The sequence below is a fragment of the Odontesthes bonariensis genome, chromosome 24, assembly GCF_027942865.1.
Source record: "Odontesthes bonariensis isolate fOdoBon6 chromosome 24, fOdoBon6.hap1, whole genome shotgun sequence".
In the NCBI taxonomy this organism is placed as follows: Eukaryota; Metazoa; Chordata; class Actinopteri; order Atheriniformes; family Atherinopsidae; genus Odontesthes; species Odontesthes bonariensis.
In genome coordinates, this window is record NC_134529.1 from 6,271,858 (window position 1) to 6,298,887 (window position 27,030).

At 40.4% G+C, this 27,030-nt stretch overlaps 1 protein-coding gene across 2 annotated transcripts in view; it reads right to left on the minus strand.

Annotated features, from left to right (window-relative positions):
* Positions 1-8,273: 8,273 nt before the first annotated feature.
* The window catches only part of ift172 (intraflagellar transport 172), a 38,761-nt gene continuing 20,004 nt past the window's right edge, over positions 8,274-27,030 (minus strand). Inside the window, exons 23-48 of one of the 2 annotated variants that reach the window (XM_075459257.1) lie at positions 25,907-25,985; positions 25,637-25,757; positions 25,098-25,242; positions 22,750-22,839; positions 22,480-22,577; positions 22,271-22,406; positions 21,409-21,525; positions 20,565-20,707; positions 20,251-20,344; positions 19,902-19,966; positions 18,176-18,356; positions 17,925-18,034; positions 16,610-16,739; positions 13,748-13,846; positions 13,534-13,643; positions 13,305-13,368; positions 12,919-13,005; positions 11,834-11,950; positions 11,562-11,672; positions 11,326-11,445; positions 11,015-11,110; positions 10,652-10,711; positions 10,397-10,495; positions 9,958-10,111; positions 8,931-9,022; positions 8,274-8,519 (exon numbers count right to left, since the gene is read on the minus strand). In XM_075459257.1, the coding sequence (XP_075315372.1) occupies positions 8,430-8,519; positions 8,931-9,022; positions 9,958-10,111; positions 10,397-10,495; positions 10,652-10,711; positions 11,015-11,110; positions 11,326-11,445; positions 11,562-11,672; positions 11,834-11,950; positions 12,919-13,005; positions 13,305-13,368; positions 13,534-13,643; positions 13,748-13,846; positions 16,610-16,739; positions 17,925-18,034; positions 18,176-18,356; positions 19,902-19,966; positions 20,251-20,344; positions 20,565-20,707; positions 21,409-21,525; positions 22,271-22,406; positions 22,480-22,577; positions 22,750-22,839; positions 25,098-25,242; positions 25,637-25,757; positions 25,907-25,985 (2,808 nt within the window). In that variant the 3' untranslated portion in view covers positions 8,274-8,429. Of the gene's footprint in view, positions 8,520-8,930; positions 9,023-9,957; positions 10,112-10,396; positions 10,496-10,651; positions 10,712-11,014; positions 11,111-11,325; positions 11,446-11,561; positions 11,673-11,833; positions 11,951-12,904; positions 13,006-13,304; positions 13,369-13,533; positions 13,644-13,747; positions 13,847-16,609; positions 16,740-17,924; positions 18,035-18,175; positions 18,357-19,901; positions 19,967-20,250; positions 20,345-20,564; positions 20,708-21,408; positions 21,526-22,270; positions 22,407-22,479; positions 22,578-22,749; positions 22,840-25,097; positions 25,243-25,636; positions 25,758-25,906; positions 25,986-27,030 lie in introns of those variants that run through there. The other variant, XM_075459258.1, reaches the window with a different exon arrangement.

Here is a 27,030-nt window from a genome sequence, read left to right on the forward strand (position 1 = left end):
GATGTTGTTTGGCTGTGGTACTCTTATGGGTCTGGACTATTTCTGCTTCATGAGCTTCTTTGGAGGGGTGGGGTGGGGGGCAATCGTTTTTTCAGGTCATCTGCAGGAGAAGGACGGTCTGACCTCCGCATCCCCCGCAACATCCCTCCGCATCCTCAGCATCCCTTCATGGACAGGACTGCGGACCGACCGGCGCACGCAAATCAAGCCGGTTCAAAGCCTTCATCTCCCGGCACACAGATCCGCTTGCTTCGATGCATTTAATGAAGGTCTGGGTTATATTCTCTGAACATCAAAGCCACAGAATGTATCGCTAAATGTTAAAATAATATTGCGCCATTGCCCATGCGCCCTGCAGCTGCGAGGTATTGTTCGGTTTTGTGCATCTTTTGTTCATTTCAAAAGGCGTCGGGGTTGTTTTAAAGCGTCCATCAGCTCGTTCTTTTGCGCTAAATATCTTCCAGCAAAAGCCGCAATGCCGTCGTCCTCTGCGGAACTGGTCGTGTCTGTTTTTTTCTCTCAAATATGAGCAAAATTCAGCTCTCGGACGAAGAAATTACGCGCGCGCACAAAAATTACTTATTACAAATAGGGCAACCGCATAAAATGTCATATTTCTCTCTAATAGGCCATTCTGCATGGTGGTTAATCTGATGTTCTGATCCGGAAAACAGAAAATACAGTATCCTTTATTTTCATTCCAATTGATGTCAGTGTTGTTCTGTTGTAATTTTAGTAATTTTGCATCTGCACTCGAGCCTTTAAACAGGTTTAATATCGGCTCCAAAACACTCACGCCCGACCCCCACAAAGACAACCACCCCCCCACCCCCACTCCTCCCCTCTTCATTTTTAGCCTACATGAGCTATCTGGGTCATTAGCATTTCGGCGTTTAATGAGGCTGCAGATGGGTCCAGCTCTTCTCCTCTGCCGGGGAGCCGCTGAGCAGCGCAGACGCTTCTGCTGCTGCTCCATCTGCATATTTTTTATTAGATCTGCCTTTTTCCCGATTTCTTTGTGTGTGCGTGGAGCTGACAGGATTGTGTCCTCATGTGGGATGATGAGTAAAACTGCAGCTGCAGCTTCCTCCCCCTGCAGCTGTGTCACTAATGCAGTGGTGTATAAGAAGCTACATTATGGCCGCTGCAGGCTGGATAATGGAGGATAATGCTCCTCTGGTCCGCAGTGCTCCTTAAAGGACCATATATTTGTTTTTAACACGATTTTAAATGGAAATTATCAACATTATCTGTATTGTTACATTTCTGAAGTCTACCAGTAACTATTATTGGTTTCCTAAACCAATTTACAGAGATTTTACACCTGCTGCAGTCAGACAATCAATTTCAGTGAGCGTCATGTCTGTGTTTAATGGAGGTGAAGTTGCACTGCAGGTCTTCGGGATGAATTTTTGGTGAGGGTGTATGAACATAAATTCAAATGAGGAGAAATTTGATTCCACATTTTTTTTCCTTGTTAAAAAAATGCCTAAAGAATGGTTTGACCTTCTCAACAGATCTTTTTTGAAACCCACAAACCACCAACGGAAAGGTATAACTGCTCAGTAAATTGGGAAAAAATGGTCAGCCTTTGTATTTGAAGGCGCTAAAACGTGTATTATTCTTTCAATTCGGTGAATTTGCAGTGGAATTTTCTGTATAGACGGATTAACAGTGCTATTGTTTCAGCTTGGAGGTCAGCAGGACATCCTGGACAGTTTATCGCAGGACTCAGAAAGACACACATACACTCAGACTCATATTTAAAGCCATTTATAATTCACTACAATGTTCCTGAGCTGCTTGTCTGGACTGCAGGAGGGGACAGAGCACTGCAGTGGGCCAGCGATGAGAGTAAACCTCGCTCCTAATGAGCCACAATCACATACCTTACAGCATAATGTACCTTAAGTAAACTGTAACCATGATATTCGGTGAAAAAAGCAGTAACCTATTAATCTACTGTCTGTAAATGAGTTGGTAATTATCAGAATCAAGGTCAGTCATGCATTTGTATAACATTTAGTCAGTATCTGTGCCCCAAAGAGTGGGTAATACGATTAGTAATTTAATAGGTCTGTACTCAGTCATGAGATTTACAAGCTCAATATAATGAAATGTGTTAATGTGACATTTAGGGCAGAATCTAAACACAAAAATCTGACATAAGGTGCTGAGGGATGCCATTAAAACAGTTAGTAAATTTTGCCGCACTGCATTAAACAAGAAATAAGTCGAAATACTGTATTGAAGTAGAACATGTCAGAGCAGGAAGGGGGGAAAGCAGAGGAATGTGGGTTGTTTCTCCTCGTGTTCACAGCGGACCTTGATTTAAATCTCCATACAATTAAGGCACGCGGTGAATGCCAAGAGAGCCACCAAATATCAGCCATCACAGAGATGATTATGTGGGATTTACACCTGAGTCTCCATTTCTAACTCAACAGCATGGCTGTCTTAAATAAATATGACAGTGAAGAGGAGTTTGATGCAGTATCATAACTGACCACTAGATGGTGCACTCAAGATTCCCTGTTATTCAACGTCTTAGTTGGAAATATGACAATAAATATCTTTTTACATGTGCTGGCCATTTAATGAACTGCAGTAAGAATAGTTTAATTTGAACCATTTTAATTCATTCCATCAACTTGCAGGAAGAAGCTAACTTGTCAAAGTTGGAGATTACTTTTTACAAACATGATCGAGCAGAAAAAAATCGAGTGTGTTTGAGTCGAGTTAAGGGCGAGCGGATTAAATCTCTGCATATTAAATAGGGCAAAAGTGTAAGGTGACATTTAATCCTTTTAAAGGCGTGATGGGAAACTTCTAAATGTGTCATTCTAACCATCGGAGATTACTTTTTAGTGTCGTAAGATGGTTTAAAGAGACATTTTGGTAACCTATGTCTGCCAGATGTCTTCCAATTGAAAATAACATCGTAGGTCATCTGTCCAAGCAGCATTACGACCTTTCGAGTGTGTTCTACTTGAACTCATAGGTTGAATTAAATGTTACCAATAGGAAAGATCAACTAAAACAACCCCCAAATTCCCAGAAACCCACCAGCTCCAAATTCAACATGGCCGCCAACATGGTAGCTGCGTTTAAGCTTTTTATTTGTACTTCTGTCGCATGTTACTCTGGAATTTGTTTTCACTGAACACAACATAGTGCATTGTTATCCACTTGTGTTTTATATCCTACAGTTTTTACTTGAAACTGGATGGGGATAACATTTTTTGAGGGCGCCCTCCAGTGGATGGAATGATTATGACAGGAGCAAAGGAGTCAGGTGACTGTTATAGAGCTGCAAAGTCAAAGAGGTTGGCCTTGATGGTTGGGTGTAGGAGGCCTTCTTCTTCTTCTTCATTTTAATCCAATCCCCGATCTCTCCCTAATAACGTCAATTTGTTTATTTGTTTGCATCTAAACCTCACCAGAGAGGGGTGAAAGATGTTTGTGCTGTCAGATGGATGGTGTTTATTAAACTCTGATCCTTCAGATGCTGCCTGCTGAATCTTTTGTGAAAACATTTTCTGAATGCAGCCTCTATCTGCTTCAAAAAGAAAAACAAAGGAGGATGAACATAATAAGGCTCAATTAAAACCTGCTAAAGGCCTCATACGGTGACGTCTGAAAATATTGCTTCATCCTCATCTCTGTGTTTCTGTCCCATTGCATTTCACTTGCGTCAGCCTCCTAAATCACGAAAAATCCCCTTTAATTCGTTGTCTGGGAATATATTGGCGGTACTGCGCGACACGCAGGCCTACTTAATGTCCTCACCGAGACGTCTGATTAATTGTAGTTTTAAACAAAAGGGTGTTAACGCCCACTAATAAATTAAGAATCAAAATTACCAACAGAATTACAAATATGGAAAAAGAAAACATTCATGTATGTACATGATGCTTCTTCCCGTGTTTCCTGTTAATTTCCTGCGTGGATCCGTGTTGGTGTGCTTTGCTTCAGCGCTGCAGTATTGTAACTTAACAAACAGCGATCCTAATAAAAATGGTTCAGAGCACAGAAACACTACAGATGAGAGTAAAGTCTCCTGATGTGGAAAATACGAGACAGCAAATATAAGGACCAAGGAACCTCTTTGAAGGGTCAACGGAAAATATGAGAGAGTGGAAGATTCAGCAGACTGAAGTGTAGGTGAGGATGTTTAGTATCTGAACAGGAAATCTCCAGAGTTATTACTTACTAATGCATTTTCCCAAAACACACCGGCTTCAATATTGATCGCGGATGTATAGAAGCTCTGCTGGGAAATAAGAGTGATGAAACCTATATGCTGTACATGCAGGAGCTGCACAGTGAGGGAATAAACAGCTGATCAAAGATTGGATTTCAGAGACATCAAACTGAATATTTAAAATGCCAACAACATACGTTTTAATTATTCTCTATATTATTTCATTTGCACTTGGCATGGCTTAAGTTTGAGGCTTTTGGAAGCCTAACAAAGACTTTTACGCAGCCGGATAAAAGTAACCTGATCCATTGGGATCCATTGGGTTTGGCTTCATGTTTTATCCACCACTATCATTGATTACTCTGTAAATATAGAACAATCAGTCATTTTTGTGTTCTTACATCATGAATCTTAAAAAAAAAGATATTTTCTGTTGTTTAATTTAGAGTTTGGGACTAAGTTTATTGATATTATTTCCCATTTTTGTGTCATTTTCATGCATTTGTCAAACATCTGTATGCGTAGCGTGTTGTTAGTGTGCAGTCGTGATCAGGACACTCAAACAATCAAATCAATGAGACTTTTCTTGGTTGAATAAAGGTTATCTCACCATTTACAGTGTTGATACATATTTTCTGTGCATCTTTACAGTTTTTTATACTCAGTTAACAATGTGTAACAGTGTTGTATAAGAATCCTGAAGCACCAAATAAACAAATCAGACAACTGCATATTGTGTCGTCTTTCTTTTTGTTCTACAGTTTTGCTTCATTAAACTTAAACTTTGATTAATCACAAAGATCGGCTTTAAAAGCCAAAAGTGACGTGGATACAGCCGATGCTTCATCTTCCCTGGGCTACATGAACTATTTGTTGTTGAATCTTAGAAATCAAGTGTCATGATTTTAGCATGTTATGACACATAGAAGAATATTCTCTCCCAGTTATACATTTGTTTACTTTAAAAACAGGTAAAAAAATGGCCAGTTTTTAAATATTAGTTTAACAAGAAGAACTTGTTAGACATGAAAATCGTAAGACTTGCAATTGATTTCAATCTGACTTTAAAAACAAATCAATTTGTCTTCAGGGAGACAAATGAATCCTCTTTTTATCCTGCAGAAAGTTTAACTGACTGAATGAATGTTTAGCCTTTTAAAGACAAATCTGTACACAATAATTGACTTTAAGCCCAACTTAAATGAGTCTGATCTCATCTGCTGTGAGCTAACAGACAGAGAGAAACAAACAAAACTCCCCCCTCAACCTCTCTGGTTATACGTAAAATATCTTCACATCTTACCTCCAGTGTTTCAGCTCCACAGAGGATAGACTCCTGATGACAAGCTGAAGGGTCGATAGAATACAAGAAACGGATAATTAACACATAAAGAGTGGATGTAGAAGTAAATCTTCTACATGTGGATAATAAAAAAACTTCCTAGAAGCTGTAAATTAGGTAAAATATTTCACTTATTATGTAAAATGAAAATGATTTCTGTTTTTTTTTGTTTTTTATGTCTATTCTCCAAAGTCCTAGTCAATGATTTTATTGTGTTATACCTCTAACAAATGTAACTTCAGCATTGTAAGAAACTTTTAACGTAGACAACCTTTAGTGCAACTCTGCCATGTTGTGTCCAAATCGATGAACTATAACAGAAGGTGTTGATGTACAGGCTGTGAAGGTCACTGGGGGAGATTTTTGTAAGATGTCTGATTGCTGTAATGTGCTGCTGTGCTACATAATAAAAGTAGCATCAGTCATTCACAGGTTGAGAAACCCATGAAGGATCTCTGGAGGGGGCCCAGGGGTCCAAAAAGTCAACCTGAAATTTCACCTATAAGATTTCACAAAAAGAGACGCACGTCATCTGACTCCTGAGAGACTAAACGAACCCCAAGGACACAAAACAGCTGCACAGAGACACAAAACACTGATGACAACAATGAAGAGATAAAACAAGGGCAAAGACAAGAATTTCAGAGCTACAAAATGATGCCAAATGTGTCAAATAATGATGAACGAGAAAAAAAACACATAAACACAGATTAAAAGCTATGAAGAATCAAGGAACTGCTACAGAGAAACATACCCGGTAACACAAAGATCATGAAAAGATGCAAAATAACAGAATCAGAGAAAATGACAACAGAGAGACAGAAAACAGCCAAAAAGATACAAGTTAAACATGAACAGATGTAATATATACATATATATAATTGTCTATATAATGGAGGTCAACAAGGTCCCTCAGGAGCTTAATGTGGACATTATTTCCGTTACTTATTGAATGAGCGCTGAAAGGGGAAATATACTGTCAGTGGATAGATGCTACCTACATGATTACAGATAAAACCTGCATTTATTATCTCTTGCAGCCCTCCTGGAGAGCCGATTATATCCAGGCAGCATGTCTTTACTATTAGAGATGTTTTCTTAAGAAATAAAAAGTAAATGTGAGAGACGGCCGCACACTGTAAACAACTTCATATGCAATCAAAATAATTAAGCATCAATTTCTTAAAGCTTTTTACTCATAATAGTGCCCAAAGCTGACGATATGATGATTTATGAGTAAATATGAGTAACAGCAGCACAAAAAAGGCTTGAAGAATGTTTAAAAACTATTTTTATTTGAATTTTATTAAGCAAAATACATTCCATATCAAGAGACACATCAGAGACACATTCACATTAAAGAAGAGCACATTAAATAGTCCTTTGAACTACCAGCAGAGTTTAATGGTGTCATATTGTGAAGAGTCATAACATCTGCTGGAGAACTCCTTAACTTAAAATCAGACAGAAACCTTTGGCTTTTATTCAGAGACGCCATCCTGAGAGAAAGTTGAAGGAGGAAATGATGCAGAAGATAAACAGAAACAAAGACATATGGATTTCAATGGTGACATTGGCTAAAAAAAAAAAAAAAAAAAACGACAAACTGACCAGGAATTGTTAAATATCAAGAAGAAAACACCTTTAAATGGATTATTCTATGATATAAAGCTCCATTTTTGTTGCCATTTCAACTGAGTCAAGCATGCAGTGCACTGGTGAAAGCCTCCAGTGAGCATCAATCGGTTAAAAATAATCCAACAAGTCACAGTTGGATAAAAATATCATTATTAAATCTCTGTTGGTAGATTACCAAAAATATCTGTGTGTGTGTGTGTGTGTGTGTATGAGTGGTTTATAAGAGGCTTCACCAGAGTCTACAGGGGTTTGGGGTTGAAAGCCGCAGAGGAAAAAGACAAGATATCAGATGTAAACAACCTTTTTCTTTTTAAACAGGATTAGATGCCTGCAAACGAAAACCACTGAAAACATTTCGATGTTTATTTTAGGTGTTTAGATGTGTTAATACTCAATGTTTTTATGATCCTAATATTGGAGCTTAAAATTATCTTTTTCACTTTGAATATTAGAGGGTCTGCTTGTTTCTAAATAACATTTATATTATTTCTAATTGTGCTTTTGCTGTTACAGTATTCAGTCATTTGAACTATCGTAAAACATTTTGGTAAATTCTCTTTTTCAGTCTTGTTTATTCAGTAAATATGTAGCTTGAGCCAGGAGTCTGTTAGCTTAGCTTAGCTTGGTTTAGCTTAGCTTAGCGTAAAACTGGGAAAAGGGAACAGCTAACGCTGCTGAAGGAACTGTTTTTGTTGGCCAACAACTTTTAGATTTTAGGGTAAAAGTCTAAACAAATAAGTAAACAAGTATTAATAGTTTTGAACTAAGCCCAGTTAGCTCCAAGCTAAGCTAACAAGCTGTAGCTTTATATCTATTTTCATGTCAAAGAAACCCCTGAATAACTATTTCTGTTGTCCAAAGTAACATTCAACTGTAATTAGTGAGTTCCATTACTGTTCTCGAACACATTTTAAACATATCACACATTTTGTGCTTTTTTAGGCAGGTTCTGATACTCAATTTTGACAGTTTTTAGTCAAAAATAATTAACTTTACATTAAATTCTTCATGTGGAGGAGAATGAAACAGCATGTAAACTCTCACAAAGGGTCAAAAATACAGAAAATCTAAATTAATCTAAATAATAGGTTACGGGAAAAAGAGCATGTGGCAAGTTAAATATGTAACGGAGACAAAAGATGAGTAAGAGGAGGAGGAAGAGGAATGTCTCGGTAGGTTAACTGTTGCAACAAACGTGGAAGTGAGAAATTACGCAAAAGATTGCGAAGCTGGAGTGTTTCTCTGTTAGTGGAAGGAGAATCCCAGTGCCGGCAGACCACCACACCACTGACTGATGAACTTCAGGACGTCCTGACACTCTGGACTATGAGTGGTCTGCAGGGATGGACACAAACAATGATCAATGTGAAATAACGATGCTGCAATTAGTCAACGAATGACTCGTAAAACAAAAAATAAACCTTCATTCTTCGTTTTATACCTTCACAAAGGTATCAAGCAGATTGCCATTTTACCTGTACATCCATATACATACTCAGCATGTATAATCTGTTTCAATGGAGGTAAAACGTTACATTGTCTTGATAATATCTAGCATTAATCCTCCTCCTTGTTGATGGCCAGTCCATTATTTCTTTATTTCTACTACTACTACTTATTTCTGCTACTCAAGGCCCATTATTGAACAGGAATGAGCAGTAACTGAGTACAGGAGTCATATACGTGTCATATTTCTCTCGTGAAGGAACACTTTAACTTGAACAGTATCCGTTTGTCCGGTCTCACCTTTGTGGCCATGAGGAATTTGTTCCAGTCTTCCTTGTTGGCTGCTTTCCCCACTGTTGAAAACTCAATTTTATTCCTCAGCACTGGGTAGCCTAAAGGCAGGAGAACCACACAGTGAGGCATACAAGTAAGTGATGGTGATTGTATGTAGCAAAATGATACTCTATCACATTATTATGTACACGCAGGTCCTGGGATTTCTGATTTAGAGAATATTCACACTTGCTGACTTGTCGTTGCATCAGATCAGTTTCCCTATAAAGAATGATTCTTTATTAACTTCTTTTCTCGTTTTTAATTGTTCACACTACAAGAGTTTATGCCAGATTTTCATGTCCCAGATGTCAGAGTTAGGCAACGGCGGACCAAATACAGGACTGATGGAGATGCAGATGGTCTCAGAGGCTTAAATAACCAAAACTAAAAGCCCTTCAGGAGAGTACAGGAATAAAACAAGAGGGCTGGCTGGTAAATGGATGGACTGACTGAAAAAAAACAACGGAAAACCAGGAGAATACATACTGGGGAGTAAATTACAAATTAATTGCGTGTGAGGAAACCAGGTGTGACACAGGAAGCTGTAAAACTAACAGAAAAGAACGAAAGAAAAGGATCTACCCAAAATAAAACAGGAAATAACGAGACGAGCGGAAAAGAAAAACCAGAACATCTAAAAAACAAAAACCCACGAGCCATGACTCCAGATAATGCCTCAGATCTGAGTCGTATCGGCCGTTTGAACGGCAGCCATCAATCAGTACGTTTGAACGATTGTGAGGGGAAATAAAACGTGGTAACTTGGAAGAAGAAGAATACATTTTTCTTCTCTTGTTCTTCTTCTGAATGAAGCTCCGTGCAGACAACACGGAGAGCTTATTTAACCACCACTCAGACGAGTCGGGGAGATTAAAATCCCCGAACAGAAGAGAAACGCGTCGTGTCGTGTGAACAATGCTTCCATCCGACAACGCTGCTAATGCTGGAGTCTGAACTTGAGGCCACAGAGAGGTCATCACGTGTTTGTTACCAGAAAGAACGCAAGGCAGCGAGCGGAGGCCGGTGCTGGCGGCCACCAGAGATGCTTCATATGTGTTCCTTTCGTCAAGAGGCAGAACCTGCTCCAAGCGATGGTCCATGGACACCATCAGCACCCAGTCACGGATCTGCTCCCGCTGGGCGTCCTGCAACACACACATTCACCATCAAGAATCTATTTACTATAGATGCTTAACTATACAGCCCTCATCCAGGGCCAGATACAACTATGAGAGGGCCAGATTCGGGCTGCTGTTTGCCCCACCGGGCCTCATCTCTTCTGATGATCACCAACACCACAGAGGAATGTGAAAGTAACTGTCCCACATCTGATTTGTGGCAGAGCATCAATATCATCCATGTATCGCTCTGACCACAGCCTGCTGTTCTCTGCGTGGGTGTCTGTTGCACGAGAGGAGATGATGTCTTACGGTGACACAGAGTTTGGTGGGAACTGGGACCTCAAAGGGAATGTCGGTGTCCAGGAAGTCGGAGTGGTCCAGAGCGTTCAGGGTGCCCTCGTCTATGGCCTGGACCAATCAGAAATGAAACCCGTGATTGAATGGTTCACAGTTAAAGCGAAATGGTGTGACGATGTCATATTTCAGGCGTTCATAAAACACAGACACAAGACGAGGGTTTCAGGGCATCTGCTAAGCTTTTTTTAAGGCATGCGTGATACTTACGTCACACAAGTCCAGGAAGTGGTTGAGGAAGATGAAGGCCATGTTCTCCCAGCCAACGGCCTGCCAGGATGAAGAAATGTAGCATTATAAAGTTCACAAATCAGTTCATTTTAGCTCAACGCTGAACATTAAGAGTGGAATTAGGGGTTTGTAGAGTTGTGTGATATCTAAAATAACTATAAGACTTTAAGGATCTGTAATATCATTCATTTTCTGTGTAATTCAGACAACATGAGGGAGTTTTACCCTCAACTTATAGTCCTTTATTAGCTCTAACCGGAGGATGAATGTTAGAAATGCTAAACCAGTTACAAAGACTAGTCGAGGACAGTGATTGTATGTAAAGTGGAATAGTTGACCCACCTTGCAGGCCAGACCAGCTTCATAAAAAGCCTTGTCTGCAGGAATGAGTTCAGTGTGACGCAGCAGAGACACAGACAGCTTCGCCGCTATACTGATCTACAGAAAGACACAAAAGAAGAAGACGAAAGCATTTGGGAATTCATTAAACGATGGACAGATGCAGCTCGCAGTCATTTCTGCAGCTGTTACCGCAGCTGGGATGCAAACACAGTTATTTTGGTGATTGTGCACATGTTTGAAAGCAGAGTTTGGTTTAAAAGTGCTGTAATGCTCTGTATTCAGGCGGTTTGCGTATGTGTTTACACACATACCAGCTGCTCGACTCCTTTAGCAGCAGAGCGCGTGGCGAAGTAGTGAGCGATCAGCAGCATCTGCTCAAACTCTTGATGAGCTGGGGAGTTGGCCTCGGCTGACTTGGACATGTTCTCACCCTGAAATCACAGATAGGCAGAAGAGTTACGGCTGTTTGTGGAACATCACGTTACAAATGCAAGATGTTCATTCAGACAGGGATGAAAAACGACTTTTCTGTTGTGTGCTGATTCACCAGCTGCAGCAGGAGGGCGCGCAGGTCGGCCCACGTGCGGTAAGAGTCGGGTCCATCAGTGTCAGGGATGTTAATCAGATCAAGGAACAGCCGCTTGTAGATGTTGAAGTTCTGATGGGAAACACATTTATCAGCCGGCACAAAAACATTAGGCAAACAAGACACCTGCCTTTTTATGGAGTGTTAAAAGCTCTAAGAAACAAAGGTCTGTGGGTTTATTATTCTAGTTTGACACAGAAGCTTAACTTCTCGTAGGTGTGTTGTGCGAGTACCTGAGGGTTAGGGGGAGCTCCGTGCTGCAAATAGACCTGAAGAGCTTTCAAAGCGTCCCCCTCCTTGATGAGATGAGTGGCATAAAGAGCGACGTACTTATGAAGGATCTTGAAATTCTGAAAAAAAACATGAAGCAGTGACAATAAGACAAACTACGACGCCTGATCAGTCACATACAGGAGCTCTCAGAAGAGACCAGAACACATTTAGGTGGATGAGATATGTTTTCTAATTATTTCTCCTGTTGAAATACTGGAAAATAAACAGATTCTAACCCATAAAAACGTACAGGTATTGTAAAATAGTATTACTGCAGCTCATGTATTAATACTTAGATTCCAAGAAGCCAAAGTGTGTAATATCTTAAAGTGGTCCTGAGTGATTTTCCAGGCTTTCTGATGGCTTCTCAAGTTTTGAAATACTAGCAAAAAAGGTAAGTAAACCAAGGGATGAACGAGTGTTGAGTCTACACATAACAGCTGATCCATCTGCTGTTGGCCCAAGCCTCATCAGAAATGGGCTCCATGGAAGGGTGGCTGTCAGGAAGCCGTTCTTAAGGAAGGGAAACAGGGAGAAAAGGCTGAGCTGTGCCAAAGGACACAAGAAGTGGGCTGAAAATCAGTGGCAGCAGGTCTGATGGAGGGATGAATCCTCACCAGAGCCCGGAGCTCAACATTACTGAAGCAGTGTGGGATCATGTTGGCAGAGAACGCAACAAAAGGCAGCCCACATCCAAAGAAGAGCTTTGGGATGTCCTTCAAGAAGCCTGGAGAACTATTCCTGAAGACTCCTTAAAGAAAGGACAGAAAGCTCGTCTGAGAGGGTTCAGGCTGAGTTGGAGGAGAAAGGAGCTCAGAGCAGATGTTCACTTTAAAGATTGTTTGAATAGTTTTTTCCATTATTGACATGTATGTTTGCATATGTTTTAATAACTCACTGAACCTAATTCCTGTTTTCCAGACAATTTACAAAAATAAAGGGTGGCTCAAGACTTCTGCACAGTACTATAAATATAGATAAATATAATCCTTCATATAAACATCATGTAGATAAAGCTACAGTGAACTAACCGTGTGCAGTGTACCTGTTTGGATGCTGTTTCCAGACATTTCTCCCACTGGCCTCTCTCAGCGTACAGGTCCAGAGCCGCCATGATGTCCACACTCACCAGCTGAGCAGCCACAAACACAGAGTTTCAGCTCCGTGACACACATATCAATTCAAACCAGACCATTAGGTATTCTCTGTTCTTCTGTTCAAATGTGTCAAAGTAAACAACTCTGACACGCAGAACTGCAGTGAAATGGTCCAGAAGTCCAGCAATCATGCAAAGTCATCTCCCTGAACTGCCCAAATAAAAAGCTGGAGGTGGAGGAAAGATTTTCTTTTGTATTTCTTCTAAATAGGTTTCATTCCTTCCTGCACAGCTTTTTACTTGACGTGTGTAACAGAGAGTAAAGATGTGCTTACGGACTCGGCTCTTCCTTGGTTCTTAAGGTGCTCCTTGTACTTCTGGTCCACGTAGTCCTCATACCTGCCAAAACCAGCATCACTTATGAGTTATTACACTGAAAATAACCAGCACTGCTCATTTCTTTAAGCCTCGTCCATTTTAAGTTTAGACCCAGTGTCGTTTCTGTGATAACCATGGCAACAGTCGGGCGTTTGTGTGTGCGTGAAGTGCTGGTGTTTGTGAAACCTCGGCTCCAGTTCCTTGGCGACTCGCTTGGCTTTGTTCCACTCCTCACCCTCAATGAAGACATCGATCGCCTCTTTGATGAGGTCCATGTTCAAGTAGAGCTCGGCGGCCTTGAAATCACAGAAAAGGAGCCGGTGAGATAAACATTTACATGATGGCTGAAACTGTTAATATGTGGCCATTTTTTAGTGCACGTGTGAGCGTTTTCACCCACAGCATTGAACTTCCTGAGCTGTGTGAGCCGCGGTCCGACCACCTGGACCACTTCCAACGCTCGGTCCCCACTCAGGAACTTGATGGAGAGCTCTGCTGCCTGGAAACACAAACCACAAACCCGCCTTAAAGTCTGAGTAAAGCACGTTATTTGTGCAGAACAGTAGCTGCTTAAAACGTGTTTAAAAGACGAGGACTGTGTTCTCAGATCTAAAATCACAAATCTATGACACATTGTGCATCTAAGGCAAGCCAAAGTGATTGAATCTGTAACATAAATATGCTTAATATGATGCGTTATCCCTTGAACTAGCTAAGTGTTCCGCCTTCATAACAGAAATGCATCTTTGGCTACTAATTTAAACTACAGAGGAGCAATGAGAACAAGAAGGACTGGATTCATTTTGTGAAGAGAGAAGCTGAAATGCAGCAGCAGTGCAAAGAGTTTGTGGATAAACTGTAGGCCTTTACAAAAAAAGGTTAATAAAGGCAAAAAAAACTCTCCACAGATACAAGGAGACAGAGCTGAAGGGAGCTGGTACATCACATGCTTCCATTCCTATCCAACACCTGACAAACAACAAGCTGACTTCTCCTCAGTGCTGGCGTCCTGCTTAAAATAATGTGGATTAGTTACCATACATTGGCTCAATGCCCGACACAGTCTCTCTGCACCTGTCGTAGCAGCTTTCTAAACTTACGGGCACTTACACAGCAAAAATAACAAAATGCATCATCATGCACGCACAGTTCGGTGTGTATATGATGTGAGAATCCCAAAGACTGTTGCCTCGGACTCGTGGTCGAGTCTCCCTGGTACCAGACTTTTTGCCCGATAAGATGCCGGTAACTATCCTTACATTGTGTTACAGTGTGCGGTCTGCTTACTCTGCGTGAAGCAGCTTTTTCCTGCACACCAACTCGCTCTGCGCTCTCACCCTTTTCTTTACATGTGAGACTGTTTTCTTTTCTTTTAATTCTGGCATCTGTGCATCTCTGGTTGTAATAAATGATACCCTGCCACCTCAGTGCTTTCAGGAGGGGTGTGTTACTGTACTTTGCGTAGCGCTAAGGCAGGGTAACTGGCTCCTGCATGCGCGCTCAGTTTTCCGGTCACTGGGACATCACAGAGGTTAAAGAGCGTCACACCTACTAATAACCAAAGTTTCCAAAGTAACTACAGTCAATGGAGGCTCTATGGACTTTACAGAGGCAAGGTGAGAGAAAATTGGGAATTACCGGTGACATCTGCCTCATTTTTCACTCAATGGATAAACTGACACGCCGCTGGATGAATCCTCGCAGGCCAAACCCACCCGGGAAATGTCAGTTGCCTTATTTAACCTGAGTTGGTAAGTTAGTTCAGAGTTTGCAGGAGATTGAAATAGTGAGTTTTCTTCCTGCTTCACTCAGATTTGAATGTACATGTCAGTTAGTGCACAAGAGGCCTTTGCTTTAAAGGTAAAATCTGTAGAAAAACAAGGATTGTGATGTACGCCATCAGCAGTTCCACCTCCCTGTTTTAATAAAATGCTACTTATTTTCCACACGTGTGTTTACATGCACAGAAGCACTAATTTTAATCATAAAAAAGGTAGAAAATGTGGTTTTACAAGCTGCTGAATCGTGGAGAGGACCAATAAAGGATGACACAGTGTAATATATAATGTTTTCTTGTCACTTCAGTTGAAGACCTGGCGAGGACTGGACAATGACTGTAGCTCCAACTTTTCCAACCACCTGAAAGACGGCTGCACCCGACAAATATTTCCAGTTATGATTCATTGATTGATATGTTTGCAGAAAATGTTTATATTGGAAAAGCTAAAAATCTGATTTTTGTTTGATTAGATAATAAATCTTTTAGAATTATGCTCAATTACTTTCTTTCAATCAAGAAACTTATTAATTATTCCAGCTTCAGTTTGTAATATGCAAGTCACAGATCAAAATCTGTCTCAGTGTCAGAATACAATCAGCGTTCGCTTTTAGTGATTAATACTGATTAACTTCTGCACAGCTGTCCAATAGCTTTGCTCTTAGCTTCCAAGCAAATATTACAAAGCATGTAGTCAGAATAAAGGCTGATGTGCACGTTCAAGCTCACCACAGGAAAGAAACACATCGATTTGGGTGACCTTGTGATCTTTCCCCAAACACCATCAGGAGATCAAACGTTCGATACTCAAACGAGTGTAACTCCTGACCCGTCGCTCACGCTGACGCTGTGTTTTCTGGGTTAATCAAACTCCCACGGGGGCTGAACCTATTGATCCCCGGGACTCCATGACCTTTCCTTTAGCAACACTGCGAGAGCAAGCATTCAGATTTCAAATGATCTCATCCCACAGCCCTGCAGTCAATAACATGCGGTGCTCGCGGTGTCTCTTCATGCTCCGAGCAGAAGGAAATCTATTGATGCTGGTGACACGATGACCTTTCCCGTTTACGCCAAGAGAAACTTGGCAACCAAAACCAAATCCATTCTTTTCACTACAGTGCCGGTTTCGAAAGCAATACATCTGGGTCCAGAAATATTTAGACACGGATTAAATATCTGTGGTTTTAGCTGATAAGCAGAAAACACTGAAGGAACAGCTGTGTAGTGACTAAAAGCAAAGACTTCGGAGAAAGATTCGATGACTTAATTGTTTGCGTTACGGACAAAATACGTCTTCTTTGATAAAACACAGCTTTAAAGCTCGGCTCTGCACAGCTTCTCTGTTTCAGAAGAACATTCATGTACAGCCAGTAAAACTCTTCATTTCATTTTTTTAACATATCAAGCAAAAAATCTGAGCTTTAATGAGGCTGAATGGAGTGGCTGTAAATGTTCTGAGCGGAGATAAATGATGACCTTTACCTTCATCCAGCATTTCTCCACCAGAGCCGTGTTGGAGTCGTCCTTCACCTTCAGATAACGCTCCACGGCTCGGGAGTATTCCCCCGACTGCTCCCACTCCCTGGCCTGTTCCAGCAGGCCCTCCACACCCCTGAAACACATCATTCCTTTTTTAATTCATTGGAGAACCATGTAAATGTAAATGTATTTTATTTATACAGCCCTTTACAGACAATCCTTACGGTGTACCAAAGTGCTTTACAGCAGGTAATAAATAAAGAGAAGAATAAGTCAAAACAAATAAAAACAGTAAAAGAACAGTGAAAACAATAAAATACAACAAAATCAAATAAGATAAAAGTGTCATCATACTACTGGGTATTAAAAGCAATCTTAAATAAGTAGGTTTTTAGCCTAGATCTGAAGAGGCCCGGGTCAGAAATAAGACGCAGCTCAACGGGGAGCTGCCACCTTGATGGCATCAAGAAAACCAAAACCATAAACCTTGGATAAGAAAGCAGACAAAACAAAAAGAAGGCGTTAATAAATGAAGAAGTTACAGACAAATTTATCACCAGAATCCAAAGAGGAGCAGATTGATTCAGCGTTGCCACTGCAGCCTGTTTATAACCTGCACATGACTTTGTTGTCATCCCTGCTTTGATAACAGGACTAACAGCAACATGAACACTTTCACTCAGCCCTGTTAATAATTTGTCATTAGCTGGAACAACAGTGAATTAAACACATCTTTCGTCTGAAGGTATAACATGTCAGCAAACTCTGGCAATATGCCAAAAAAGAGAAGGACTTGGACTTGAACTTACGGGACCCGAGCTGTTAACTTTGCAGGAATAATTCAGTATTTTTCTCTCTTTAACCCCTCGTTTTTCACTCGTTTCCACTGGTAACTTTTGATGTTTTCTCCCTCGCGTCATTAAAGAGGGAGAAGTGATGGGAGGAGGATGAGAGCTGCACGCTGCTGGTTTGCTCGCTAACGAGCTGTTCCTCGTTGGGAGTTTCGCTTTGAGAAAACATGCCAGTTGTGTTTAAATAAAGCATCAAACTGACTCTTTGTGCATGGATGATGTTGGCGGGCTGCCAAAGAGAGGCTGTAAAATGTTCACCGCGGGTTTGTGATGCGCTTTGTGTCTGTTTAAGCTGTGAGAATAATGTCCAACAAAAAAAGGATGAGTCAACTTCACGTGTAATGCTTTTTCCCCATTTACACGTGGTGAATAAAGGTACATCTAATCATCACTTTAAGACTGCCTGGACTGAAACGATGTAAAGTAACTCACTGTTGATTCATTATACATTTTGGGAAAGATCTCACCTCCCTCCCTTCTTGGAGGTCTCATTCTCATACTCCTCTTGCAGCATGGAGAGCTTGTTGGGGAGATACTCCTTACAGATACGCATGGCATCACTCCACATGTCTGCATCCTGACAAAAACACACAGATTTACTCAAATATTAATGGACAACGAAGCAGACAGAGAGACGGTTTATAATCTGAAAGCAAAGTCAGGAATAGTGACAATACAAGTTTGTGAGTTGGATAAAGAAACAGTGTTTTTGAACTACCTTGTAGAATTGAACTGCCAGTTCGGGCCTCTGGGCTCGGAGCAGGAAGGCTTCGGACTTTTGAAAATCTTTCTGTTCAAAGCAGAACTTGGCTTGGTCGACCAGAACCTCAGACACACTCTCTGGATCGTGGCCCTCAGCCACCCGTTGTGCACTGGCCCAGTCCTTGTTGTGGACATACCTGAAACAGCACGCACACACACACACACACACACACACACACACACATTTTCCCATATTAACAAACCTAAAAGTGTTTTTTTTAAGTAGTAAAAAAACCCTTTTCACCAAGTCCAAGACTCAGTTTGGTTAATTTGGGTTTCCAGAGGCCATCTGGAGGACTGGAAATGAGCTCAAAACAAACGGAAGTGCTTAAAGAAATGTTCATTAATTTCACTGAGGATGCAGGATTTGTACAGAGGATTCATGCTTGAAGCTAAATGCTTGAAAACAAAATGAGCATTTTATGACCTTCAGTTGTTGACAGTTTTTTATGAGCATCAGTGGTGGAGGAAGTTTAAATATAAACATGAATACTAATATAAAAACACTTACTAACAAGTAAAAGGTCTGCACTGAATAAGCATATTCAAGATATTTTACAACAAGAATAAAAAGCAATAACTTCAAGGTCCAGAGTTTAAGATTTAGTGACATTTAGTGGCACATTTGGTAAAGTGCTACGAACTAAATACGAACCACCTGCTCACAAATGCAAAAGGTAATCCATGGTTTGTCCCGTCTGGGCTACTGTGATAACATGGGAGCTCAACTTGTTCTGCTTCATCTTTTAAAATAAATAGCTCAATCTGATGTAATGATAGTCTAACAATTGACATTAAGCTAAATACTCATTATAGTTGCTCTGTGGATTATGTATGCAATAAATTATAAACTGATGACTTTGCCAGAACAAGTACTTTAATTATTTACCTCAGTACAATACTTGAATGTATTTTTTGTCTATCGAAGCAGCCAGATGTTCCAAAGGCAGAGTCACATAGATTGAGTTGCATCATTAAAGAACTGCATGATGTCCGGCCCCTTCCAGCAAACTTAAATGCCTGGTTTGGTGAGGACCAAGCTTTCCCACTATTATATACACAGCACCAGCAACACTCAAGCCCATCCTGGTCTACTGCAAGACTAGCCAAACTCAGGGAGGACACAACTGCCGTCACAATCAGCTACTGAAGTGTTTGGCAGCTGAACTTAAGCGGAAGTGTGTTTCCATCGAAGCCCCACCCTTCAACAACCAGATAATAATCAGTCAATCCTATTCATCATCCAGGAGGGAGAAACCAAAAGGCAAACCCCTCATCTCCCAACCTAGGACCACTACATGCAGCCGAAACCCCCTGTGATGCCGCGGTACACAACTGATGACGTGTCCATGTACAAGCTGTGTCTCCCATCTCAAAGGAAGCCCTGCAGTGATCAGTGGGTGTGCAGAACCACCAGGGTCTATTACACCTTAATGAATCATTAAAGGACTAAACCCCTGGGCAGTCAAGAGAAATATCCACACTCACAACTCTTAATAGAATCATTTGCAGATGCCCAATCTACATCTCAACACTTGAGGGTGCAGGCTAGAAATGTCAGTACCGTTGTTGAGTCTATCTGTGAGTCCGAATCTGTGAGACCAAAGTTCAACCTGACTCTCAAGCCAATATCAGAGTAATGTGTGTGAGTATGGTCAGAAATCATCTCCTTCAGAACTCACATAAACACAGCTTCTTTGGGTTTTCCTGCTTTGATGAACTCGACTTCGGCCTCAGGAAACTTTCCCTGGAAGATGAGACATGTTCAAATGAAGGATTAAAACTGGGTGATCAAACTGGTAACAATGGTAATAACATAAGCATGTCAGGCTGTTTATATATTCTGACTTTTATCAGCGCTTAACTAGAAAAAATAAGGTTTTTATGAGCATGGGCCTTATTACAAAGAGCTGAACATTGTTTCATAATAGCATCAAGGTTGTAAACAAAGCTGGTTAGATAAACGAGACTAAGGATTAACTTAAATGATCAAAGAGCTGACTGTGAGTAGATCAAATGCGGCAGATTTACCTCATCTTCCAGGTACATGGCATACTTAAGGTGGATCTGTGGAATCTTTTCCTTACATGAAAGGCGGGTCAAGTCAAAGGCAAAGTCAAATGAGCTGTAGAGAGCAGGGAAAAGCATGTAATCATATCATGTTTGTACAAATCTACATGGACAGACAACAATGGACGGTCTACGATTAAGAATTCCTTCCAAACTAATAAAACTTACTTAGGCCTCTCAAAAGGATTTAACTTTTTCTCTGAATATTTCTCAGTAGGCGAGTTCATGAATGTTAATTGCAATCTGATTGGTCTGTGTGTTGCTGTGATGCTCACAAGTTAATAGCAGCAGACTCAATGGCGTACTCCAGCAGGCCAAACTTGTTGAGCAGCTTTACGGCAGCCTCTCCCCCCAGACTCTTGGCCCACAGGTATGCCACCTGCTTCTGAGCACCGGCGCCTCCGTGGCTCTTTGCCACCTGATGCACACACCAACACATTAAATACGTGTGTATATATTGTTATTTATTTGGGATACAGATGAGGACAACGTCTCACAGAGGATATAAAGCTGCTGCTTGGTTTATAACACAGTATAAAAGTGGCCCACAGCTATATTCTTAGTATTTCTGAATCTATATTTGTCTAAAATTGTGATGTTTATTATGGAGACGGATGTTTTGTTATTACTGCTGTGGTTTATTTAATATTTTGTCTTTCATGATGTGTTTCAATACCTGCCTCCTCTTGGGGGTGCTTACAGTTCCACAAAGAGTTCTTAAGCATTTATCAAGTTCTTAAATGGTGCTTTCACATGTAGAAAAGTACCATTTGAAGTCAGGAAATAATTGTAGACCTGAGCACCAAACAGGTTCAAATGGTCAGTAGTGCACCTGCATTTAGTGCAAATATAAATTTTTCATTTACTTAAGTTCTTTGTGTGGATATTTGTCTTAGACATAAATGTTTGGTCTTTGTGGTAGCAACAAAGGCTGCATGAGACTGTCAATTTAGCCACCTCTGTACCCAAAAATCTTTGAAGTTTACAACATAATCAGTATTTTGTTTTACTGATGTATGATGAGTACTTTCGGTTGCTGAAACATTCATTCTGTTGGGGCAAATATTTGGTTGACACAAAGCAAAGCAGTGCTTTAAAATGTAAAAAGTATGCTTGTACCCTGTGCGCCTCCTCCCACATGTCATTGACTCTGTACATGTGGACAGCAGCTTTCCACTCTTCAGCCTCCATGAAGTGGTACTCTGCCTCCGAGAACCTGGATTCAGCCTCCAACTGCTGCAAGAAGCATTTGCAACAAACACATTAACTCAGCTTATACTTCACACACAAAACGGCTCCACAGCCACCTGATACATGAAAAAAAAAACACAAAATTAGAGTTAAAATTCAACTGAGATACAACAATATGCGTAAAATGAGACCAGCATCAAAACCTCCACCTGCAGACAGAAACTCTGAGTTGACTATGGCCATAAAAATATAGAAACATTAATTTTTTTTTACTTTTGAACTGGAAACACAGATGCAGCCCTTAAAACAAAAGCTTATTTAGCCATTTGGCTACTTTGCAACGTATATGAAAAACCTTTAAATTAAAATTTTCTCCTGTTATTTCAAACCTCTGGACGGGCTGCTTAGACCAGTTTGAGTCCCTTCGAATTCATATATGCAGGAGTAATTTATATTAAACACCTTTTCTTGGTGTGTTAGTATCGTTCAGTTGGACTAACATGTTTAGATGTGTTATAAAAGTCTGCTTTTAGTCATTCTATACTAATGCACATACTATACATTGAGCGCTCGGTTAACTCCTCCTTGTAGGCTCTGCGTGGACTAATTTCATGGTCAGAAATCAACATGAATATGATGCTGGGCTGGAAGAACGAGATGAAACCAAACAGGAATCCAGTTCGACTATCAGGCTATCAAAAGTTCATGTATAATCAGAGCCACAGCCATCAGAATTGGTGCTGAAACTCCATTATGAGCCAGTTTCACACTCTGGCGTGGTGCGTTATACCTTGGCTAGGTGGAGATGCGTCTCAGCCAGCAGGTCGGGGTGATGTTTAGCCACCAAACGCACCATATCATCAAACATGCGGTTCTTCTTGTACATGGTGATGGCGAGGTCGGGCTGCTTCACTGTAGCAAACAGCCTGTAACCCAGGTGAGCATTAGTTAATAATGTGTGAGAACACAGGAGGATATGCTAGATATGCTAGTCTTTACCTCTCAGCCTCTTTGAACTTCCCGTCTCTCTCCAGTTCCTGAGCTCTGCTGACGTACAAAGCTGTAACCTCCTCCTCGGTCATGCACTTCACCGCCAGCTTTACACGACACACATCAAATATCAACAGCCTCGTTCATTTTTACAGCAACAGAGGCGGAATTTACTCTGGCATGATTATTATTTCATCTAACCTGCATGAATATTAATATAAAAAGAGAGGACTTGCCTCTTTAAAATAAATTTCAACGCTTTGGTGTGTCCACACTGACCTTATGAGCCTCCTCCCAGCGTCCTGCTGCAGTGTACATGTCTATGGCATCCTTAATGTGACCTCCTTTAACAAACAGCTGTTCTGCCACCTGCAGGTAAATGCAGAGTTCAGGAAGTATCCATCATCATATTTCAAAATAGCTTGAATGCAAAGCCGAAAATGTGAAAAACTGTGATATACAGCATATTCACAGCCCGCACGACTCTGCTGAACGAAATGAACGCGACAAACTCGCTGAATCTGTCCGAACACGGACTTCAATGCAAACAAAAACTGTTTGCCGTGCTGATTAAGAAGCGTTCGGTCTTTGTTCTTCCAGGAAGCTTTTTCCACAGATAGAAACCAAAGGTATGTGCCTCCTTCATTGTTTATAGTTTGCATTGGATTTCTCTTTCCTTCCACAAGTTGCCGAGCACAAAGCTTGTTATCTTAATTACTTTCTGCGAATATGCCCAAAGAGCAATCTGACTGCAACGGGCTGCTATTCTCAGAGGCTGGCGGTGTGTGAAGGCGGCCTCATTCAGCTGAGCTCATCAGCATGAGCGCAGCACACCATCGCCATCATCTCGTCTCCTTTTCCCCACGTTTGGTGCCACGTTCTCCTCATTATCTTCTCTTTTAAAACAGTAGTCACAGTAGTTTTTGGTGTTCAAGAAACTCCTGTTACAACCACTAGACTTTTCATTATTTCCAAAGTAATATTTAGCAAACAATCCGACTTTGTGTGCACATCCAACAGACGTGACTGCATTAGAAATCCTTTCTTTTCAGGTTTCATGCCAGTTGAGAAACAAAATCCCAGGTTTAACCTTCTTTGAAGACCATTGTGTTTAGCAGCTATGGGGAGGGAATAAGTACTGGGTTGTAAAGAAGTTTATCTTTCTGATTACGTGTTGTTGCAGTTTAATTCTCCTCAGTACAAGAGGAGCAGGAGTTTCGAACATCAGGTGAATGTGTTTTAAAAAAGCAAGATAAAATCATAGACTCCCATGTTTAGATGCTCCACTTTACACACAAAATCTGGTCTCTATAACTATTTCTCTGTTCTTTATAACAGATCAGGGAATTATATTTCTATTTCTAATTCTTCTGTTTTAATTATACCAAGGCTAAAACTGCTATGAGTGATGGATGATTGACATGGTCAGTCAGATATTCAATTTAAAAAAAAAAAAACAATGAGCGACATCCATCCTATAAATAGACCTACTGAACTTATTCTAAAGAAGACCATAGTCTGAAGGTGTTTACACGAGTTGCAAATGGGATATTCCTTTCATAGTAACATGTCACAGAGTACAGTTTGGTTAAAGTTTCATGCCTTTATCACATCCCCCTGGAACATAGTGATATATGCGTTTACGTCAAGCTTTCATAGCCCTAAATCCCACAACATTTGGAGCACTGTTCTGGTTTATCCCTCATCACAAAAATGGGTTTTGTCCTGCAGCCAACATGTTTTGCACTGAGTGGAACTTGTGTTGCATTCAATGAAACTTTACTTTTTACATTATTTATTACAGGCAGCCATGTTTCAAAGAATAAGAAAAAACTAATTAAAAAAAAAGCATTTTTCATTACTAATAACAAATTATTGACAGCACTTAAATCAGTCACTCAATGTTGGGAAGGAATGGCCGAAAACTATTATTAGATCAAGAATAATGCTTGAAATAATTGGTATTTACTTGGGAAACAGGCTTTCTGGGGAATGATGACAAACTTTACCCAAGTTCCTGATGGTAAATTTGGCTTTTCGTGGAGTTTTCTTTGATTTTTCCCCAGTTAGAAGCTGGAAATCCAAGTTTTGTTACTAAATGCAGCATGAAATGTGGCCTTATTTGGGTAAAGATGATCGGAAAATGGTGTTTACATGTCGTATATTATTCAACGTTCGTGTTATCATTCTGTTCAGACTATGGTGGCTGAGCTTTAATCTCATGCTTTAGTGCAGATAGTTTTCAGTGAATGTTTCTCAGTGGAAGCAACTTGACGCTGCTGCATACAAGTCTGATGCGTGTGAAGATGAACCAAAAGAGAAAAGTTATGAGCCACAAAACCAAATCAAAGACAACAAAAAGCTCTGATGAACATGTGACTTTATATGTAATCACTGAATTAATTAACTGTATTATTCTTACTGTACATCCTCCATCTAAAGCAGACTTGGACAAATATCAAGAAAACTCAGTGTCTGTAAGTGAATAAAGGCCTTTTACTCTAGGCAAAAAGGCACATTTTGACAGTTTATGATTTGAATCTACTGAAAAGCTCATTTTAAAACACATCCCTGTCCCACTTTCCATTTTTTTTCCTCCTCCGTATACCTCTGTCCTCATCTCTCACCTCATAGTCCTGCATGGAAGCGTAGTACTGAGCTATCTTCACGTAGTATTTCCCCGCTGACGAGTCCTCCTGCAGCTCCAGGATGTGGACGGCTTTCTTCCACTGACGAGCAGCGATGGCTGCCTCGATGGCTTTGAGGGAGCAGCTGTGAGGAAGACATGCATTATGACTGTGAGCTAACGGTTAGCCTAGCTCCATGACAACATTTTTTAGGTTAAAGGTTAAAATCAGACTTAATCATTTCGTTTAAACTAAAGTGCCATTTAAAACTTTGCTGGCTGTGAAGTTTTAGCATCTTTTAGCATCTAAAAAAATCTGGGCTCTGATTAACCGTCTTTATTTGGTATTTTTGGGTGTCTTTAAAGCAATCTCCTCTCATCTCTCTACATTTGTCCTGGTGATGATTTAAATGACTCTTGGCTATATCTGTTGTGTTGCTTCTTTTTTTTTTATGTGTCATCTTTCCTCCTCTCCATCTGTCCATGTCTTTGTCTCTTTACTACTCTCCCTACAACCCCACCCCCCTCTAAACTACCCACCCTGCTTCAATGAAGTGGTTGATGGCAGCGTCCATCTGTTTCTGCTGGACGAGGTAGTCTCCCCAGGCCTCCTCCAGTTTCACCACCTCGGCAGGGAAGGCGATGCGAGCCAGCTCCACCGCTTCAGGAAGCAGGAAGGAGAAACTTTATCCTCACATATATTGACTCAGCACTAACCTGTTGTCCAACAGCTTGTCACTTGATTTAAATGCACTGTGCCTTATTATCTTCAAATAAACTGAGTGGACGCATGCTGCATCACTGTTTTACCTTTCCTGAATGCGCCTCCTTTGCAGAAGCACTCCAAAGCTCTCTGGTTGTTTCTGATCTTCTCATATAAATCGCCAGCCTGGTCAGAGAAGAAGAACATACACTTATATAAAACCCCAATTACTAAAAAGTTCAAACACTGTGTAAAATGCAGATAAAAACAGAGCGGATTGATTTGATTTTATTCATAATAGAAAATAAAAACATCAAATGTTCAAAAGGAGACATTTTACTTTTTCATCAAAATAAATATGAACTAATTTGATGGCAACAAAAGGCTGGAAAAGTGAGTGATACGAAACAGAAACAGCTGGAGGAACATGTTGCAGCTAATCAGGTTAAAAGGCAGCAGGTCAGTAACACGACTGGACATTAAAAGAGCACCTTAAAGAGGCAGAGCCTCTCACAAGTAAAGCTGGGCAGATTCTCACCAGTCTGCAAAAAACTGCAAAATTGTTGCTATGTGTTTCACATGTTTTCTATATCAATCCATCTGGTCAGTGTGCTGGTAATAGGTCTCAAAAATGCATATCTTTGGCCAACCAGGTTAAAGCATCCCTTTTTAACCAAACCCTCTGGTTTTCATATTACTCCAGTTTTAAAATCTCTGCAATGGCTTCCTGTGCGTCTCCGGATTGATTTTAAAATTGTTTTATTAGTTTTAATTTAGCAGCTTAATGGTTTTAGTATTTATCTGCTTTTAGTTTCTGAGCCTCCCAGAGCGCTCAGGTCATCGATGGCTGGTCTCTTATTTATTCCTAAAGCGGGGAATAAAACATACGGAGAAGCTTCTTTTAGTTGTTATGGTCCTCGCTCATGGAACGTCCTTCCTGAACACCTGAGGGCAGCTGCGGGCGTTTATATGTTTAAAAGAAAGCTTCAGACCTTCATTTTGAGTAAAACTTTTCATTAAATATATCTTAATAGTATTCATAGTTACATTTATTTCCTTCTTAGTCTCTTATGTTAAAACTAGATTTATCTTTCCAATGCATCTATTAATTACTTATTTAACACATTAATATTTTTGTACTATTAATTAATTTGTTTTAATATTTAACTCATGTCTTTTAAACCATCTTTTTCATTCTTTTATTTCATTTTAACATCTTACCCAGTGGTCT